This window comes from Pyrus communis, chromosome 13 (genome assembly GCF_963583255.1).
Source record: "Pyrus communis chromosome 13, drPyrComm1.1, whole genome shotgun sequence".
Lineage (NCBI taxonomy): Eukaryota > Viridiplantae > Streptophyta > Magnoliopsida > Rosales > Rosaceae > Pyrus > Pyrus communis.
The window spans coordinates 22,123,286-22,143,624 of NC_084815.1; the positions used below are offsets into that span (position 1 = coordinate 22,123,286).

Below are 20,339 nucleotides of genomic sequence, written 5' to 3' on the forward strand. Positions count from 1 at the left end.
CCTAATTTGTTGATGAGCAAAATCCAATTTCTTGAGCGTTTGTTTAAATTAATCGGTCAGATTAATGATAAGTTATGATCATTAAGAAATATATAGAGTCATTACTTTTTACATGTAAGTCACAATAAGATATGAATGCAAAATTAGCTCTCTAAAACCATTAACATAAAAGTTTATGCACATATTTCAAACTCTAATTAGCGTTTAGCCTGGCCTCAACTTTAAACGCAAAACCAACTCTCTCTGCCTCTCTCTCAATCAGAGAGCTTAACCTAATTTTCAATCTTTTTAACCATAGATTACTTCTTATTTTGGATGGATTAGTCTAAACTTTGAATAAAATCTTTCTGCCTCAATTCTCAAGGCCTGGAATTTGTATCCTTTCTATCCGTAATTTATTAGCACAAAGGGACAGAAGCAGCCCACTTGTAACTACAAAACTGCCATGCACATAATTCAACCAAAACTCAAACCCCAAGACACACTTATAAGCTTCTGTTCTTTCCTTCTGTTTCAGTTTCTTCATGCCACCTGAACCGGTCTGTTCAAAACTGCGTTATTTCAGACAAGATCGATGGCTTTGATGCATGAGGTGGCCTTCGAAAGCTTTCGGGCTCGTTTAGGTTGCTTCTCTAGAAAGTACTTCCGCTAGAAGCACGTTGGAAATTTTTAAAAAATCCAATCACTTGGAAGAGAGCTTCCTGGATAAGTATATGGCAGATGCGAGTTATTCTTTCAATCGCAGTCGGAAGTGCTTTAAGCCATTCCAGAAGCTTTCGGCTAATTGGGTTTCATCTCGGTTGCGTTACTTCTGTACAATATTTAGGGAATGGAGATTTTAATCTTCGGTGATCTTACTGTACGTGGGGGTTGCTGTTTTAGTAGTAATCCATGTGTGTATCGGTGGGAGAGCATTCAACAGAGGCAATGATCAAGGTGTTAATCTGGTTCAAAGAAACAGCATTGTTGGGATAAAAAAGATGTCCAATGAGGAACTGAACATGCCGCCTTGCTTCGACTACACAGCAGAAGAGAAAGGGACCACTACCAACCACCCTGTGGATTGTGCAGTTTGCTTGGAAAGTTTCAAGGGAGGAGAAAAATGCAGGTTGTTGCCAAAGTGCAGGCACAGCTTCCATGCTCAATGCATAGACTCGTGGTTGCTGAAGACTCTGGTTTGTCCGGTGTGTCGGACTCGTGCTAAAACTCCATATATTGATGTGAGTTTGGGAGGGGCGAGTGGTGTTTCCGGCGATTGTTGAGTCGAAATGACCTAGCAGGCAGGTTGCTCTATGTTTTGTATTCGCTGCCAATAATGATTTTTTTTGTAAAATCTTTCTTTGCTTGCATCCTTTTTCATGAAGATTTCAATGCTGCTTCTGTTTAATGTGATCGCATTGGGAAGGGAAAAAAAATTTGGTTTCCTGCCGACGGTAGATTGGGATTTGAAGCCACAATAGACTGCAAAATTTGTTATGGTCGCCTTGCATTAGGGGGCAAAAGCTCAAGTTTCGCCCTGTTTGTTGATCTTGAGCCTCGAGGACTTACATAAACGGGGACATCAAGTGGCAGTGTTTCAAACCAATAACGCAATCACATGTTATTAAAACATACGGCGATGCATGATATAATTGGGACACCGCCATCTTAGCCTTCCCGTTTCATGAAGTTCAGTAAACCCTTTGTGCAAGCCATGAAAACGCAAAGGATCAGTTAATTCAGAAGAACCCTGAAGAACAAAACAATCTGTTGAGTACACAGCAATGAAAACATGTGATAACTGTTTCACCATTCTTGGTCGAATAGGCATGCCCCTCAGACCTTAACGAGGGGTTTTCGGACAACAACGTTCATGGTCACGCTATAGATACAAAGCATTGCCATATAAATTTCAACTCACGAAGACCAGGACATCATCTACTAACATGTTAGCTTACAAATTTCGGAGGTTTACGCATGCCTCTAGGAAAACATACAATGTAAAGTGCTCTCAAGATTTCACATTCACAGGGACAAGCTTAACCTTTGTGATTCTAAGCAAAACTCAAACTCACCTCAAACCACTAAATCTTGAGGCTTTATAAAAAAAAAAGTACATTGGAAAGGTAAAAGCTAGTGTTTTGAAACGAAAGATAACAAGAAAACCCATCTCAAGTTCACAAAACAAAGAAAACTACCGACGTAGTCTGCAGACTAAGCTGAGCTCTTCTCAGTATTGTTCTCAAGTTCCCTCCTCAGCTGCAGAGAGAAGTCATCGTTAACATCATCATCATCCCAGTCGTCTTCCCACTGCTGTGTCACTTCTTTGCCTTCCTCTTGGTCCTCCCATTCTGTCATTGTTCAAAAACAAAACAAGACGAAGTTAGAACGAGGCATAACTCTTACCAGATCAGCATTGCAAGCGTACACACAACAGCATGAACCACAAGTAAAAGCAATGCAGGTACTCTAAACTTAAACCAGATATGCAGGGAAGCACTGTGTTTACACAAATTAAGTCTACAAAACAATACCGAACACAACAAGAACGGCTCCATCTTCAAAGCAGTTATCCAATTTGAATTCTTCGTCAAATTAACGAATATTCAAACAAGTTACCCGATTTGGGAAGCATGAGGCCCAGAAAAAGTTAACCAATTTGAATTCATAAGCAAATTACCGAATTTCAACAGTTTTAGCATACCACAGGGTCAAAACTAAGAGACCCAAAAACTTAAATCCACCTACTAAATGCCAATGCAGGCGAGACATTGCAAAAATCCCCAAATCAATTAAAAAAATACATACAATAAGTCAATAACAGTAAATTTCAAACATTTCCAATCAATTGAAACCCTAACAAATAAATAGCACAAATTGAGATTGAATTGAAATTAAGGCTAAACGATTCAAACATGTATTGAAGCGCAGAATTCATACCTTCGTTGATATCAAACTCTTCGAACTCGTCGTCGTCTTCGAATAGATCCATCTTCGCGACCTCCGTCACCGCCTGGGGCTCCGCCGCCATATCGATCCTCAAAGCGCACACACCTAATACAACAAAAAGCCGATTCAGCTTTCAAATTCCACGAAATCAGATTCAAAACATAGAGAAATTAAAGAATAAGTAGAACATACAGAGAAAGAGAGATTGGAGAAGCTGAGAAATTAGGAATTAGGGATTTTAGGTGGGAAGCTTCTGGTTTTTCTACAAGGAAGTGTCAACGGTCAAAGAGGTAAAAGCCGAAGTGAGATTAGATTTGAGGGTAGGCCCATATTTTTCTTATGTGGGCTTTTTATGGTTAAGCCTTGGGCCCATTTATTTGTTCTTGTTGATACTTAAAGGACATGTTTACCGAGGAATCTGATTTTGATTACCGATCATTCTTTTGTTTTTAATAAAAGTTTAGATGCACAAAAAGTGAGTGGGGCTCACTACAAGTAATTGGGCCAAGTTAAAGACTAAATAATATTTCTCACATTTGAATTTAAAATTTTTAAGAGTAATGATACAGAGATAATTACTTAAATTATATTTTGCAGATAATATAATGTGGCGGGTGATGATTAAAGAAATAATCCATCAATCAACCACATTTTCATGTTACTTACAAAATATATTCTAAAAACATAATCTTTCCAAAATGAATAGGTATTGAAAACCAAATAGGACTAGGAAGGCTACTAGTAGGGACTCTTTCCAAAACTAAATAGGGTCCCCTTGTTCCGCCACAAGAAAAATCAAATTCAATTGTATAAAACGATATACAACCAACAAGGTCACATATGGCTACTTGAAGAAAACAAGAGCTAATCTCCTTACAAATCAAAGAGTAAAAAGGCCTAGGTTCAAGGGTTGATTAAGTTGGTAAGGGTCGTTCTCTTCACTAGACCTTCAAGTCCCATTACCGGCAATCTCTATTGATGGACAATCTGTATAAGTCCTCAAAAACACTTCTGGTATGTCTGATCCTGTAATGGAGTAGCCTCCCCTCCCCATAAACTTTCTGTTGCCGGAAAACTAATGATTGTTTTTAAATATTTACACCATCTATGAATGTATTTACATGCAAAATCGAGATGAATCACGGTTACCGAACGCATTGTTTGCGCCTAACTGCAGTACGCATCCATCTCGGTGCGCTAGTTTCACCAAAGTTATGGAGAATTTTGATGAGGGAGCACGCTTCCTTGATCGAATGAGATGTTCCATCAGTCAAGAGCGAAAACAGTCTAGGCATTAGAGATGATTCCGTTGCCAAAACAGCAACAACTTCCGCCCCGCCATTGATGCACAAAGACAGCAATGTTGAAACACAATACTTTTTCGCTCTTTGGGATGTCGAAGTTTGAAGAATGCGGATGATCAAATGCAAATCAATGGCGTAGAGGATTTCGTGTGATCCTACCGCATTATCGGCCAAAATTGCAAGAATTGCTAATGCATCATCAACAAGCTGATCAGGGTTTTCTGATGATGAAGATATTATGTCAATTAGCAATGGAACAATGCCTGCGTCCAGCACTTTTTGTCGATTCTTGGCACGAAGGAGCAGCCCGAGAATTGCAACCACGGAGTTCTTTTTGCCACACGTTGTTCCTTCCCTGATCAGCTCCACAAGAGCTGGGATGGCCTCAGGTAATTCTCCAATTAGTTTCCGATACTCGCTTGTCGAAGAGAGGTGAAATATCGTTGCAGCTGCGCATTGCCGGGCTTCTAAACTCAACCCATTTTTAAGAACAGCAACAACTGATGGTAGTCCTCCCCATGAGATTATCAATTTCATTCCGCTTGCATACTTCGCGAGCTTCAACAAGGCTGCAATTGCATTCACTTGCGTGGATGCATCGGCGGAATTCAATACTTTCAGCAGAGGAGGGATGGAGCCAGCCTTGATCAAACAAGACCTATTGAAAATGTTTGATTTGGCTAGCAGTCGAATTTCATAAGCAGCCTTGTTTTTCTGCTCGCTTGTTCCGCAAGCAAGCCTTCCGCTGAGAAATCTCGAGAGAAACTTCATTGCTTGTTTAGCAACGGGGCTACCAGGCGCGACAATTTGATCTTTGTCGGAGCTTTGCCTTCCTGACCTGCCAAGAGAAACGCCGTTGTATTCACAAAGATTTTTTAGTAGCTTGCGAAGAATCGAATTCGGTACCAACTCTGTGTTTGTCATCATCTCTCCTGTTTTGGGGCAGAGCGTATTTCCGGATTGGAGCCATTTTTGAATCGAACTTCGGTCGTAAGTATGACCTGTAGATACAATCACCGGATCAAGCATTAGCTCAAGAGAAATCGGGCACCTGAAATCTTCAGGGCTTAAGCAACGAAACATCTCCACGTTGCACCTCGAATCGATTTGATTTGCCGCGTTTTGATGATCCAATGTTTCGAAGATCACTCCCCTGCTGTAGCTCAGGAACCCCACCAAGCTACTGAGAAAAGGAACCTCCCTCTCGTCGCCATCCAAACGCTTGAAAGCAATTTCTTCTTCCAAGAATATGATCTCCATGTTGCAGTCGCTCCATCTTTTGATTCGAAGGTAATCGAGGACCCGCTTTACGGCATTCAAATCGGGCTCGATTCCCCTTTCGAATTGGCTCAGAATCGCAAGCAATCGTTTCGAAGCTAATTTGTCATCCGCTTCGAGCTCGATTTTGGCCTTCCACGATTGCTTCGACACCAATTCAACCAATTCCTTAACTTCATCGCCAACATCGATCAATTTCAACGGCAAAACATCAAGAGCCGTCGCCAAAGCTCGAATCAGCAGCCGAAATTGGGTAGCAAGAAACTCGCATTTCGTCAGCATCAAAATCCGCCCGCCTTCTCTCGTGCAGTCTTCCAACAAAAACCGGAATTTTTGGAAGACGAAATGAAGCTCGGAGAAGCAGAGGACAGCGGAAGATTTCGAAGGAACCGAATTGCATTCACGTACCTCCTCAAAGAACATGAGAAGAACACGAACTAGGCGAATTGCTTCCCGGCTATTCTTCCGTTGCGTCGCGAAGCATTCCGAGTGGAAATTGCAGATTGTGTGGGAGAGAGGGATCAGAGACTCGAGAAGGGTCTCCTGAGAAATACATTCGCAAGGGCGCACCGCCGGAAACATGAGTATCCGGCGGTGGTCGCTATCAAATTTCGAATTCATTGATACAATTGTGTGTGGAGAAACAGAGTGGCTTTGTTTTTGCTCTGTTTTTGTACATAGAATTGGTGTAGAATTCGAATCAGAAGAGAAATGGTTCTCTGTTTTTGCTCTGTGTTTGTTTACGGAATTAATGGGAGGAGCAGCAAGAGTAGCAACTATATATGGAGATAACGGGCACGTGGCGGGATCCTAGCAGTCCACGTTCCAAAGTTGTCTAGGATTGCTGGATAGGCTACCTGGACACGTGGCGAGGTGGGGTTCGTGTCTACGTACTGATTGTAGTTGGCCGGAGAGTGATATCTGTGCGGACCACAAGCCGACTAAGACACGTGGACACAGCTTTTGGGCGACGTGTTGCGGTGGCAATGGGGCAGCCAGAGGAACACGCGTGTTTTCCTGTGTTGTGGGTCAATTTAAGGACAATACTTGGGTACTGATCAGTCAGTACCCAATTTTACTCACTTACTACGTGGTCCAGTAATTTTAAAACACACGTCAATTCCGTTTTCTTTCAAAACCTTGATATCATTGTAACCAAACATCCAATTTTTTCATTAAACCCGTGACCAAACAAAAACCTTCTTCCTCCACCTCCCTCTGAATCCGTGAGACCAAGAACACCTGCTCCAAGCTCCCCTTCGTTGATATCATTTTTTATCCCTCCTCCAAGCGTCGACTCCACATCGCATTGAGATCGCAGTGAGATTACAGCGATGAAATCTACGGCGGCGACTTTAAACACGAGCCCATATACCCGAATGTTGCAGCGGCGTGGTGGTGAAGCGGCTTGGCGAGTGAGGTCTCGCTCGAGCTGAGTACGGAGGACGAGTTTGGTGCAGCTTTGGGCTTGGAGCTTGCGGACGACGGGTGATCCGACGAGGCCACGGTGGTCAGTTGACGCTTATGGATGGGGTGTCTGCTTGTCTTCTTGTCGAGAGAGAAGAGGAGTGCTTGGATAGTGATCAAGAGGAAATTTGGAGTGTTTGGTTAGGGAAATAGCGGGTGTTTGGCTAATAGTGAAAACTTACTTAAAGTGCCGGCTGTTTCAATATTATTGGTTCACCTCAAAAATTCAGTATGTGGGGTCCTGACCGGTCAGGACCCAAGTATTATTCCAATTTTAATTAGAGACAAAAGTCGGTTGACTAAATAGAAAATTAGAGTTTAAAAGCATGGGCTAACGCATGCAAGTTCACGTTACACCTACCAAAATTTTTTAGTTTAAACCGTTTATTAACAATTGATTTATGCATAAAAACGGGTAGATTTTAAAACAACGTAAGGTCTGACTTTTACAAAATCGCTTCAGTCACTGGGTGAAGATAGTGTGTAAAAAGATGGTGAATGGAAAACAAACACAAAATGCAAGTGGTTTATTTTAAGTTGAATTACGTCGTGAGTGTAGTGGATTTTTCATTAATAATGTAGAGCTTGCATGGTACTAAGGTTCATGTATAATCATCAATGGTAAGTTCTAATAATGGATTAAAGAATCTAAGATTATAAGAGGCTTAATTGTGGGAGAAAGATCTTTTTATAATTGAGGAGAGTTTCCTATTTTTGTCATCGGTCGATGTGTGAATCTAAGAGTTTTATTCTAGTGTTGACAAGTGTCGCGTTATATCTCTCAGTTGGAGAGAAACTCATGTGTTTCATCAGTTGTGCCTTAGCATGAACCCTTCAACAGGTCTCTAAAGGAATATAGTGATCAGCATTCGGCAGTTTCAGGATTGGTGAAGTATGGTGCAAACAATAATAATGATTGGTGAAGTATGTAGATTATTATTATTTTTTTTCTTCGTATAATGGTGTTCAAGAAACGAAGCTTCTGATTAAGATTTTGCTTTTGTTCATGGGGAATATTTTTGCTCACCACTTTATTTATCACCGTTAGATGAGTTTAAATTTCGAGATATAAACACAAATATCAAAATTTAAATTCATCCAATGGTAATAAATAAGATGGTGAACAAAAATGCACCATTATTCATGAAGAACGGGACTTGACGGCTGAAGAATCAGCAGCACTCCTTGCTGATCACCAATCACGGCTAGACACGTGTCCAAATTGTTGATTTTTTAATCTAACTTAAACACGTGTCCAACCGTAATTGGTGATCAACAGGGGTTGTTGTTGATTATTTCAGCAGCCAAGTTCTATCCATTCATGCATCATGATTCTTTGAATTGTGAATGAACTTCTTTGAATATGATCTTATAATACTTCTTTCGTTTTTTAATGAAACATGACGTCGAGAAAATAAATAATTATTTTAATCAGAATTCATTAATGTGTTAGAGAAATCTTATCTTAAACAATGTTTTAATACTAATGAAACTGCTTAGGTGTGGCGGTGAAGTAATTTCAGCAGTTTTATTTCTCAAGCAATTTGGTCACTTAAGCAATAAGTTAATACATAAATAATCAGTTTTATTTCACTAATCAAATTCTTGTTTGTGGCCGCAAATGGGTTTGACAAGTGGACCAACAACATTGCGCCAAATTGAACGCGTCTATTGTCTTTGCTTTGCAATAATTTTGGAGATTAGTATATTAATACGCGTTCATTGGATTTTGGTTTATCCTATAATTGTGATTGGGGTGTTAAAAAAATATATCTTTGATGTCATTCTCCATGGAAGGAGTAACTAGTCGATGTCCGATCAAGCGGTGCTATCGATTTATTAATATTGTAGTATACGTTGTTGTTGATTATTATCATACTCTAGAATTTAGATTAACGAGTTCTAATATATTATTTTGTCGACTACTTATATTATAAAATATATGTTAATAACATTTCACGGCAGTGTTAGGTTAGAAGAAGAAGAAACATTGAGAAAAACGAATCTATTTTTTTTTATTTTTTTATTTTTTTTTATAAAAGACACTGTTACATTGACATATCAAGACAATTAAGTGTAACTATTTTTGACTAACTACATTTAGTTACAATCTGATCATCTCATCCAATGACTGTTATCCAATTTGACGTGTGACTGTCACTGAAATTTTTCTCAAAAAAACCTTATTGTCAAGCTGTGATTTGTTACGAAAAAAAATTACTCTTATCTTTCAGACAACTTTTTGGACATGAGATAGATGTGTTCTAATCCTCTTAGCTACATGCCCCACCCTGTCTACCCTGAATTTGTTCCTGGAAGTGCCCTAAAAAAAAAAGAATCTTTCCTCTCTGATATTAAAATTCGATAAATATTAAAATCCGATAAAGATGAAATTGGATTTTTTTTTTTTTTTTTTTTTTGGTGGAAATCTATGGGTATATCCGATTTAATCTTCTTGTTCCTATACTTTCAACAACTTGGTACAAGATTGTCAATCTCTCTTGGTTATTTGAAATAATTTCACAAGAGAGATTCAAACAGTTTCTTTGGTTCACAATTTAGAAATGAACGCCGAATATCACTAAAATTTGAACGGATGAAACTTTTTGAAGCATTCCCATAAAACAGTACAACGTCTTTATGCTACCAGAAACTCGTCAACTTCTTTCGATTCCAGACAGACTTTGTGTATCTTTATTATTTGAAACCACATAAATCGGAGCATATGGTTCGGTGTTCTACAACCATGCCGGATTCTTCAAAGGAGTGACAACAGCCTTCACCTGCAAGTAGTTATGAAGGCTGTAGATTCCCTTCTCTCTGCCTATTCCACTCATCTTGTATCCACCAAAAGGAATTGCAGCATCAAACACGTCGAAGCAATTCACCCAGACTGTCCCAGCCCTCAATGCCCGTGTCAAGTAGTTGGCGGTGTCAATGTTCTTGGTGAAAACTCCGGCAGCTAGACCATAGCGTGTTGCATTTGCCCTTCGGACCACTTCATCGAGCTCCCTGGTACAAAATGTGAAATTATTAGGCATGTCAAAAATATTCCAATGCAATAACCTGATGCAGTGTGACAGTTTTAACTTACTTGAATTTCAAAATTGATTGCACTGGGCCGAAGATCTCATCCTTTGCTATCAACATATCATCCTGATTCAAATGTTCAGGAATCGTGTTACGCGAAATGATATTTCAAGTGTATAGGTTGAAGCGGCTAACTTTGGATGAAGAAATAATTTACCTTAACATTTGAGAAAACAGTAGGCTGGATGAAGTATCCCTTGGAGCCCAATCTTCCACCTCCACATTCAAGGGTAGCATCGCTATCGATGCCAGCTCTTATGTATCTAAGGACCTTCTCAAACTGCTCATTGTCGATCTGTGAGTTGTCACAATGATTAGAAGCCTAACTTAAAAACTTAAATTCTTTATATCGCAGATGAGTACATGAAACGAAAAGAACATCGTTGAAATCACAAATATTTGAGTACCTGAGGGCCTTGTTCAACGCCCTTCTTAAAGGGATCGCCAACAACACGTTTCACAGCACGTGCCTTTGCTTTCTCTATGAACTCATCATACACACGCTCATGTACAAAAGTACGAGACCCCGCACAGCAACATTGCCCCTGCATGTCATCCAAGCATTCATTGACGATGTGTTCTGAACTTCTGATTGTACAGAACCCGGCTTTGTGGAAAACTAATTGAACCAACCTGATTAAAGAAGAGAGCAAAGTGCGCAAGCTCCACAGCATGATCAATGTCAGCGTCTTCACATATAATGAACGGTGATTTCCCTCCGAGCTCTAATGTTACAGGCTTAAGATTGCTTCTTGCAGCCAATTCAAGAATAATCTTTCCAGTATCAGTTGATCCGGTGAAAGCTACCTGAAAAGGGACGCGGTAATGGTTTTAAGTAGCTGGCATATCCAGTGTACAGGGAGAGTGAAGGACAAATGTGCTCCAAAAATACCTTGTCCACATCCATATGACTGGCAAGAGCAGCACCAGCAGTTGGCCCATCTCCAGAAACTACGTTTAGAACACCCGGAGGAAGACCAGCCTGTCACAGAGGAAGCTGAGTATATTGGAAAATGAAATAGGACGGAAAAGAAATATAGAATGCACATACTTCATGTTGATGCAGAATAAAAATTTAATTAAACTGTAGATTTATTTTTATATATTTCTCTTGGCACGTAGATGTGTACGAGTGAGGGAGAGTGAGGCGTCACAGGCCTACCTCTTGGAATAGCTTGGCCACATAGAGGGCAGTCAGAGGCGTCTGCTCAGCGCTCTTTAAGACAATCGTATTACCACAAGCCAGTGCAGGCCCAACTTTCCAGGCAAACATGAGTAGAGGAAAGTTCCATGGAATAATCTGTCCTGCAACACCGATTGGTTCATGCAGCGTTTGCACATGATAAGGTCCATCAGCCGGAACAGTTAGACCATGGATTTTGTCAGCCCATCCTGGATAATTTGAGGAATAAATTGTAAGTAAAAACAATGTAATGAATGAAAAAGCAAAACAAATCAGTTCATTTTAGTGTTCTAACCAGCATAGTAGTGAAATAGACGAGCCAACATTGGTAATTCGGCGGTCAGAGCTTGTTCATAAGGCTTCCCGTTATTCCATGTCTCTAGAGCTGCCAGCTCTTCACTGTTTTTCTCAACCAAATCAGCAAAGCGTAATAATATCCGTGATCTTTCCTGATAAAAAGAGAAAAAAAACAGATGAAGTCTCAGTGAAAATGCAGATCAATATCTTTATATCCCTCGTCTACTAATCCAGCAGCGAAAGCACAACAGAATAATGTACTTTAAAATCCAGACCAAAGCGATGTACAATAGTTCTTACATAAGCGCTCATCTTCGGCCACGGTCCCTCATCAAATGCCTTGCGAGCAGCAGCTACTGCCCGGTTAATATCTTCTGCATCACCCTCAGCCACATGAGCAATCACTTCTCCCGTACGAGGATCGTACGTTGGAAATGTTTTTCCTGGCAAACAAGAATTTCAAACATTAGCTCCATTACACTGTTTTTCTATCCGGCAGCCACATCCTTTTGCAAGTTCCAATTAGCCAAACACAAAGGCATCAAATGAAAATCTTTTGTTCAATGAAGAAAAGTATTACCTGACGCAGCGTCAACGAATTTCCCATTGATTAGGTGCTGAGTGTGACTAATTTGAACAGGTGGAATGATTAACTCCTCAGTTGCTACAGCAGTACTGATAAACCTGCTAACACTTCTCCCTGCAGATCATAGGACGAATATTATTCGTCGTATTAAATAAAAGAAAATTAAAATCAAAATGCCATCCTTGGTTGTATGATGCCATCCTTCATTTTTTTCGTTCTGTAAATCGTTAGTTGAGTCATGCGATAAGTGTTTTTTGGTCATACTCTTTCCACCACACACCAACACAAGAAGAAAGCCATCATTCAGAAATTCCACACACATACAGAGAGAGAGAGAGAGACACCAAATCAAATGCAGAAATTCATATAGATCGTCGTCGCGTGTTGATCCTGATTAGTTGCAGCTTGAATTAGTCGCAAATGTGGGTTAAGTCAGTTGGTGACGGACAGTGTGCCCGTCACTTCAAATCCCCATAGCGCTTTGTCAAAAAGCAAAACTAAATTTTACTCGAGTCGTCTCTCTTTTCCAAATTACTTGCATGATCTCAGTTGGGTTGCACATCAACCTTAAGCTTTTAGCATCATTTTCGTCATCAGGGGATCTTACATCACTAAATTTTCATTTCTGGGGGATTCAGCTAGCTTTTATAAAGATCCAAGATGCTAGTCATCTATGTAATCCACAAACAAAAACAGTCAACGCCCCTTTTAATGCCGGATCAAACTAGGTTAACAACGGATTAAATTTGGAATCTGATGATCAGAGAGAGAGAATATCAGATCAAAACAATAAAAGCATGTATGAAGATAAAAATAAACCATGGAATCAAAAGAAGAAAACCCAAGAAAGATTAACAGAAGAAAAAGCGAAACAAAAGTAAAAAAGCAAAAAAGTAGAAAAGGCAAAGGTGGGAAAGCAGGTGGCCACCTCGAGAGCGAAGCAGAGAAGCTGCAGAACCGGAGGAAGAAGAAGCGGCCGAGAGGGAGCGAGAGAGTAAGGAGGAGAGTCTCCGAGCTGCCATATCCACCCACAGCGCTTTAGCTGCTGAAAAGAATACCTCAAAACTCCAAAGCCCTTATCTTTTGAGTTTTGATTCCAATATTATAGAAAAACAGAGTCTCGTGTGTTCTGCCTCGAAAGTTTCAAGGAAGACAAATAGCTCTCTCTCTCTCTCTCTCTCTCTCTCTCTCTCTCTAACCCACTGGATGGCAGTATGGCACATACACAATGACGTTAGTATAACACCAAATTCCAAATGAATTTAAAAATTAAATATTATAAAATAGCAGCGAAAATTACTAAAAAGCTAAACGAATAAAGAGTATGCTGTGGATTTTCGGTTAAACTTTAATAATTTGTCAATTTTTTTAGGCATTAGGTTTTAAATTTTTTCATTCAATTTTTATTATGTATTATAGTAATGTGCACGATATATAGCAATTGTTTGTTAAAAAAGAAAAATAATTTCTATTCCTAGTGTGGACATCCTTTCTTCTTCTTCTCTTATGTTAGTTCATTTCGTGCACTTTTGTTTGAATTTTAGAATTTAAGGAAAATTTGACTAATTGTAAAAAGTTCATAAATGTAATTGATTAAAATTCAAGTTCAGCGGAAAATTGGCAGACACTTTAAGTTCGGAGGAAAAATCTGCCTAACCCTCTATCAACTAAACAAACCAGGAACTATCTATTCCATCAGAAAATAATAGATTATGATCTGATTCCTTCTCATCACCAACCCTATAATTTTATTGATATCTTTCCCACATCACATATTTTATGGGTCCAAACGTTATTAGCCTTACAAGCACTATTGTTCTCTTGGTTTCATCGTCATCATGGAGTATGTTTTTGAATGGAAAAATAGATATCAACTTTTAAGTTGTGTTTAGATTTTTTTATGTCAGGGACACTAAATTTATATTATTCATTGAAGTGGATTCGAATTTAAATTTATATAGGGAACATAATATCTTAGCCAATTTGATAAAGCTTTAGGTATGCAAGGTGTTCAAATTAGTCGTAAAAGATAATTAGTCATGAATGAAACTTATCATTTCTAAACTCACAAAAAATAATAGGATTTATGCGTTAAAGAATACAAATCTCCCATTAGAGATTTACAAAATTAAACATGGTTTATATTGAATGGTTGTACTTCTGATTACAGAGAAAACTTTTGTGATAAAATTATTACACTTATTGCCTTGCGCATGTAGTAAAATACAAATTGTAAGACAATATTTGTGTTGCTAGTAGTGGGTTGATGGTTCAACTTTTTAAAAGATTAACATTTAAAATTAAAATTTGAACATTATCATTAATTTAGACAATGTCTTATCCCAACACCTTCGATTATTTTATATTAGCACATTTGAAAGCGAAATCGACCGCAATTGTGTCATCTTTTTAGGGCACGACACCTTAGGAATTAATACAATATAAGTATGGTTAAGTATCTTCAGCAATCTGACCGAATGGAAAAAATTCCTAATCTAAATTAACATGTAAAAACTAGGAACGCGATAAATTGAAAAAGAAAGTCTTAACAACCAAAGCAATTTACCATTTATAAAGGTGTTTAAAATGATTGCATTATGAGGAGAGATTTTTTTTTTTTAACAACATTATGAGGAGAATTAAATAGTCACAATTGATAAGGAATTACCAAAAAAAATAAAGTACCACATAAATGAAATGACAAGCGTGTAAAGGCTCATTTGACAGTGCTTTTAAAGTAGCTGAAAGCACTTTTGATGGAAATATTTTTGAGACAATCCTTAATAAAAATACAAGTGAAATCTGAAAAAACATTTAAAGTGATTCTTACAAAAAACACATAATTAGTACTTCTTGCAAAAAGTATTATAAGTACTTTAAGTACTTCTTACAAAGAGCACTCTAAACGCTTTTGAAACTCAATAGTATTTTTTCTAAAACTGATTTCAATCATTTTAAAAATGTTTCTTGACAAACCCTAACTTGGTTTGAAAAACGATGGTTGGTGGCATCTGTTAAGGATAAACAAAAAGAGGAGGGAAATATTGGTCTAGCATCCAAAAATAAAGGACGTTCGAGAATAAACATGATTGTGCAGGCACCAAAATCCTTTACATAATGTAGTTCCAAAGAAAATGTCATTGTCATTTGGTGGGTAATGAGTGGGCATGGCAAAGTGGCAATGGTGAACGTCATTATCATCCTTCTTTTTTATTCGGTTTTTTAATTGAAAGAAACGAAATTTGAACTTTTCATATTTCTTAACCAATTAAGGCTAAATTAGTCTCTTTCTTTCCTTGATTGTTGCTAGTGTTTTCTTCGAGTTAATTTCTTATAAATCTTTGAGAAAAGAAAAACATGTAAGTTAGATGGTTGTTATATGGCGTTTTCAAAGTTTTAATGTACTAATATGACGAAAGACATTATGATCATCACATAAATCAAAGAAAATTATCAGGGAATTGTTATTAGCACTCCAAAATTCTCATTCTACAATCCTAACTTTATATATTTAGAAAGAAAATACACTTGTGAGGAGTGTAGAATGAGTTTTTTAGTGCTAATAACACTTCCCAATTATTAAAGAGATCATAACTAAATACCACAACACTTCATTAACGCAACACAGAGTTAACCAAACTATATATACAGCAATAATAAGAAAAGGGGTCAAACAACTAGGGTTCCTCTTCAATCCACTCGACAAAATTCATCGTTCGTAGCGTAAATTGAGCTATTTTACGATCCACGCATTGTAGGATCTGGGTTGCAATGACAAGTGAAAACTCTTAAACTCCACCACGTTGCAGGATCTAGGACTCCATCAACACCAGTAGCGGAGCCAAAATGGGGGCAATGGGATTCCTTGACCCCAATAACCTTATGGCCAAATTGAAAGGCCTAGTATTAAATTTAAGATTGAAAAATGTTTTATTGATGTGCACAATGCTGCAAATGGAAGCCGCTATTATATACATATACATACAACACGCATGCAATAATCAAATATAAAACAAAAGGCATCCTTGCTGCCCATGATGCAGCTGCCACGCCTATGATGTGCATCCACCACGTGCAAACCCTTGCTGACCAGGATGTGGTATCCACATACAACTATCCAAACTGTCTAGAATGTGCATCCACATGCTACATTCCTGCGGTCCACTTTGTACAGCTTGAGTGATTTCTTTTCCTTTAACACTTAGAGCATTTTCGGTGCAGCTTGAGTGATTTCTTTTCCTTTAACACCTAGAGCGTTTTCGATGCTGACAGCCCCAAACAAGAAGAAGAAGAAGAAGAAGTTGCTACTCCATTTGTTAGCCATCACTCCATCAGCGCCTCTTCTCCTCCTGCTAAATCTTCCCACCACTGTGACTACTAGTCCACTACTACTCTCATTCACTTTTCCCACATTTTCCCTATTTTAATTTTAGCCTATAAAAAAACATCTAATCTTAACCAATTCAATCATTTTAGCATTTTCTCAGCGATTTCCCAAATCGGACTTTTGTTTTTGAGTGCTTCATTTGTCTCCAATTCAATCTGTCAAAGGTACTTGTTGTTTCCCTTCCGGCCACTCTTTTCTTTGTTTCCTCATTTGTATTCAATGCTCATTCTTTTATTTCGGCTTAATTCACATAAATAATACCGAAAAGAAGTGTGATTTGTTGCTCAAAGAAGGTGACATACTTGGTGTGGCCAAAAGGATACTATCAAAGACGAGAGCGCTTTTCTCAGGAGAGCCATCCATGACCCTCAAGGTAATGACAAACAAAACATTAAGGCAGTGTTTGAATTCGGAATTGCTTGCCTTGCGTGATTAGTAACGGAAGCTCAACTTTTGACCCCATTACTTATCTTAAATTTTTAGCTTCGCCACTGATCAACACCGTTACACTACACTCTTCATTTGAAGCAAGTGCATTTACCACCAGGACATCCCATAGCGTAAGGCACCCAAAAAAAAATGAAGTAACATAAATTTTATCACTAGGCCAAAAGCAATGTCTTTGTAAGTTACAACACCACCGAGAAGTAGTTGGAATGCGGCGGAGGATGAGAAGGTCATCACCACCAAGTAGTAGGGCTGCGGGGATTCGAGATCTTACTAGAATGACTAATGAATAAGTGATGGATCTATATATATCTCTATAAGTATTTTCAGGCTGTAATTGCAGTGAACTATCAATGAAACTTATATTTTAATTATGTGTTGTATTGTTACATTTACATAATAATTAGTTTGATTTTTTCTTATTCCGACCACACGTTAGTGAGCGCTAACTGTTTAGTACAAATCTTACCTAGTTAATGAATTGAGATCATTTCCAAATCTCTGTGTGGGAGCCGGCAGACTGAAAGATCCAGACCATTCATTTAAAATCTATAGCTCCTATTTGTCCATCTCACTTACTCACCTCATACAAACTAAGAGCTCGAATCTCTCTCTCTCGTCCCTTTGAACTGCCCAAATTTTTTGGTCTGCGGGCTCTGAACTTGGAAATCCTGAGAGGATCTCGATTCCTAGTTAATCAACCATATTTATAATTTTGTCTGAGAAATGTTTCCGCATCTAATGTAGTTTTGCTCATAGACAACTACGTTCAGATTTCGGGGTTAATCATTCAGGCCCTGTTTGGCAGATCAAATAAAGGATCGGATAGGATTAGTTATACAAACTCAGGTGTTTGGCGTTCACTCGTACTAAGTAAGCGCTGGATTAATTTAATCAGTCGGATAGGATAACACGGTATACACCCGCTTAATAAAATCAACCAAAATGCCCAGATTATTTAGTCGGGGAAGAAGAATATGGGAGAGAAAGGGAGGGAGTTTGGGGGGTGTGGCAGAGAGAGCTAGGGAACAATTATTTGGGATTCTTCTGCAGTCGGGGAAGAAGAAGGGAGAGAGTGGGATGGTGTTTGGGGGGTGCGGAGAGATTTGGGAACAAAAAAATGATTTCACTTTTTTAAATTTTTTTTTTTTTAAGTTTGATTCCTCCTATCTAGTATAATATCAAACACAGTATAAATAATATGGTCACTAGTCCGATATTGCACCAAACACCCGACTAATTTAGTCAGTACTATCCGGTGGCTATTTATCCTATCCGACAGAAATAGTCATTACAGTCCGAGCTGCCAAACGAGGCCTGTGTGTTATTCATGATTTTTTATGAGATGTAATTTCAAATTCATTGTCAGAAGATAGTCCAACTGTGCGTGTGTATCTATATAATGGCACTTTAAGGAAATAGATTTTCATTTTTCTTTTAAAATGTAGAATTAGTTGTGGGACTTATTATACATCAAACTTCAAATATTTGAATCGTCTATTTTGTAAGTCTCAATCCATAGATTATCCTTAAAAAAAATTCAATTCAATCTAAAATCATTTGTCTATTTAATTATCACAATAAAATTTTATTGTTTCTTATAAAACATAAGTGTTCGTCAATTGCTTTCAACTCAATTACATGTCTCAAATATTTATAATTTGGCTAATATTTTGTAAAAATGTCTTAGTGTAAATAATATCGTTTGTTAAAATAAAAAAAGATTTGTAAGAATGATCTAAGAGGTGCAATTTAAAAATGAACAATTCAGATCGTTAAAATTCAATATAATATGAACCCACATCTAATCCCCATATTTTATAAATAGAATCTCTTTCCTCTTATGTGTACATGTTAGTGTGTGATACTTTTTTTATCTTTTCCATTTTTTATTGAACCCTAATTTTAGGATCAGGATCCTCTCCTAATCTAAGGATGAGGATCCTCCTATCCAAGGAATGCGGGTCGTTAGATGAAAATCCAACGGTCATAATTATAATAATTTTAAACGGACCCCCTGTTTGTAGCCGTTGGATTTTCATCCAACGGCCCACACTCTTTGATCAGGAGGATTCTTATCCTTAGATCAGAAGAGAATCCTGATCCAACAAACACTTGTTCCCTGTCAGATCTTTCCCTAATTTCAAAGACAGTGTTCATCTTTATTTCAATAGGATTTGGATCCTCTCCTGAGCTAATGGAGAGAATCCTTCTCACCAATCATACTAGGCCGTTGGATTTTTATCCAACGACTACAATCATTATAACTTTAAAGGATCCCCTATTTATAGCCGTTGGATAAAAATCTAACGGCCCATGATGATTGATGAGAAGAATTCTTTCTATTAGCTCAGGAGAGGATCCAAATCCATTTCAATAAGAGATGGGGACTCAAAACCAAGTGAGGGAGGAGTCAGCAGGCCCCCTCTTCCTCCTCCAAAGACTTTTTCTTTTCGTATGTGTATGAATCTGATTAGAAGAATTCTTTCAATTAGCTCAGGAGAGGATCCAAATCCATTTCTATAAGAGATGGGGACTCAAAACCAAGTGAGGGAGGAGTCAGCAGGCCCCTTCTTCCTCCTCCAAAGACTTTTTCTTTTCGTATGTGTATGAATCTGAGAGAGAGAGAGAGAGAGAGAGAGAGAGAGAGATAGAGTCTTATTCTTGGTTGAGATCCGAGCTATACAGAGTGTCACCTTTTTTTTTTTTCTTTAACAGGGTTAAAAGAAGGGTTGTAGATAGCACATCTTATTTTACTTTTTACACACTCTTTTATAATTTTTGTTAGTTAATTTTTTTTAATTCATTCCATCCAACGATCGAAAATTTAAAAAGTATGTAAAAAGTAAAATAGAATGTGTGAATATCATATTCTTAAAAGAATAGCGTCACAATCTCGATGGCAGCGTTTACACTTTACACCCCTGCTTTGTCGGTTTTGTGATTATACTTGTTTGCCGCGGTGCTTTTTTCATCTCGATGGCGGTGTGTCAACCCCGTGATTGACAACGTGTTCGGGCCACTCCAAATTTTGTCAAATATTCATGAGACCCACACAGTTGGGTTTGCATCATGGCTCTTTTTGGTCCAACTCTTTTGGTGAAGAAGTTTTTAATTAAGATAGGAATATGGATAGTGTATTATGTATTTTTATATAAGTGGTAAGAAATTTTAATTTTTAAGTTATTAAATTTTTAACATATATATCTTACCATTTATATAATAACACATAACATACTATCTTGTGTGTCGATAACATTGAAAAATCTATGCTTTTGGCGGTCCATCTCTTTGGAGCAATCTTAGTGGTCCATCTCTTTGGAACCACCTTTGAGTTTACTTGGATTTTCTTTGCTCTCCGGTCAATAACAA

General features: G+C 38.1%; 3 protein-coding genes across 3 annotated transcripts; all 3 read right to left on the minus strand.

Moving 5' to 3' along the window:
* Positions 1–1,866: 1,866 nt before the first annotated feature.
* Positions 1,867–3,201, minus strand: LOC137713958 (protein DELETION OF SUV3 SUPPRESSOR 1(I)-like). The gene is made up of 3 exons (XM_068453320.1): positions 3,121–3,201; positions 2,920–3,033; positions 1,867–2,330 (listed from the first exon to the last, which is right to left on the minus strand). The coding sequence occupies exons 2-3, from the start codon at positions 3,008–3,010 to the stop codon at positions 2,194–2,196; spliced, it is 228 nt and encodes a 75-aa protein (XP_068309421.1). The 5' UTR covers positions 3,011–3,033; positions 3,121–3,201; the 3' UTR covers positions 1,867–2,193.
* Positions 3,202–3,943: 742 nt separating this feature from the next.
* On the minus strand, positions 3,944–6,243 carry LOC137713957 (U-box domain-containing protein 19-like). Its single transcript, XM_068453319.1, has one exon. It carries the CDS (start codon positions 6,129–6,131, stop codon positions 4,074–4,076), a length of 2,058 nt encoding a protein of 685 aa, XP_068309420.1. The 5' UTR covers positions 6,132–6,243; the 3' UTR covers positions 3,944–4,073.
* A 3,291-nt stretch (positions 6,244–9,534) lies between these two features.
* LOC137712910 (aldehyde dehydrogenase family 2 member B4, mitochondrial-like) lies at positions 9,535–13,336 on the minus strand. The gene is made up of 11 exons (XM_068452110.1): positions 13,062–13,336; positions 12,128–12,247; positions 11,848–11,990; positions 11,546–11,699; positions 11,230–11,459; positions 10,960–11,049; positions 10,701–10,874; positions 10,475–10,612; positions 10,225–10,362; positions 10,072–10,133; positions 9,535–9,989 (listed from the first exon to the last, which is right to left on the minus strand). Exons 1-11 carry the CDS (start codon positions 13,153–13,155, stop codon positions 9,716–9,718), a joined length of 1,617 nt encoding a protein of 538 aa, XP_068308211.1. The 5' UTR covers positions 13,156–13,336; the 3' UTR covers positions 9,535–9,715.
* Between the last annotated feature and the right edge of the window lie 7,003 nt (positions 13,337–20,339).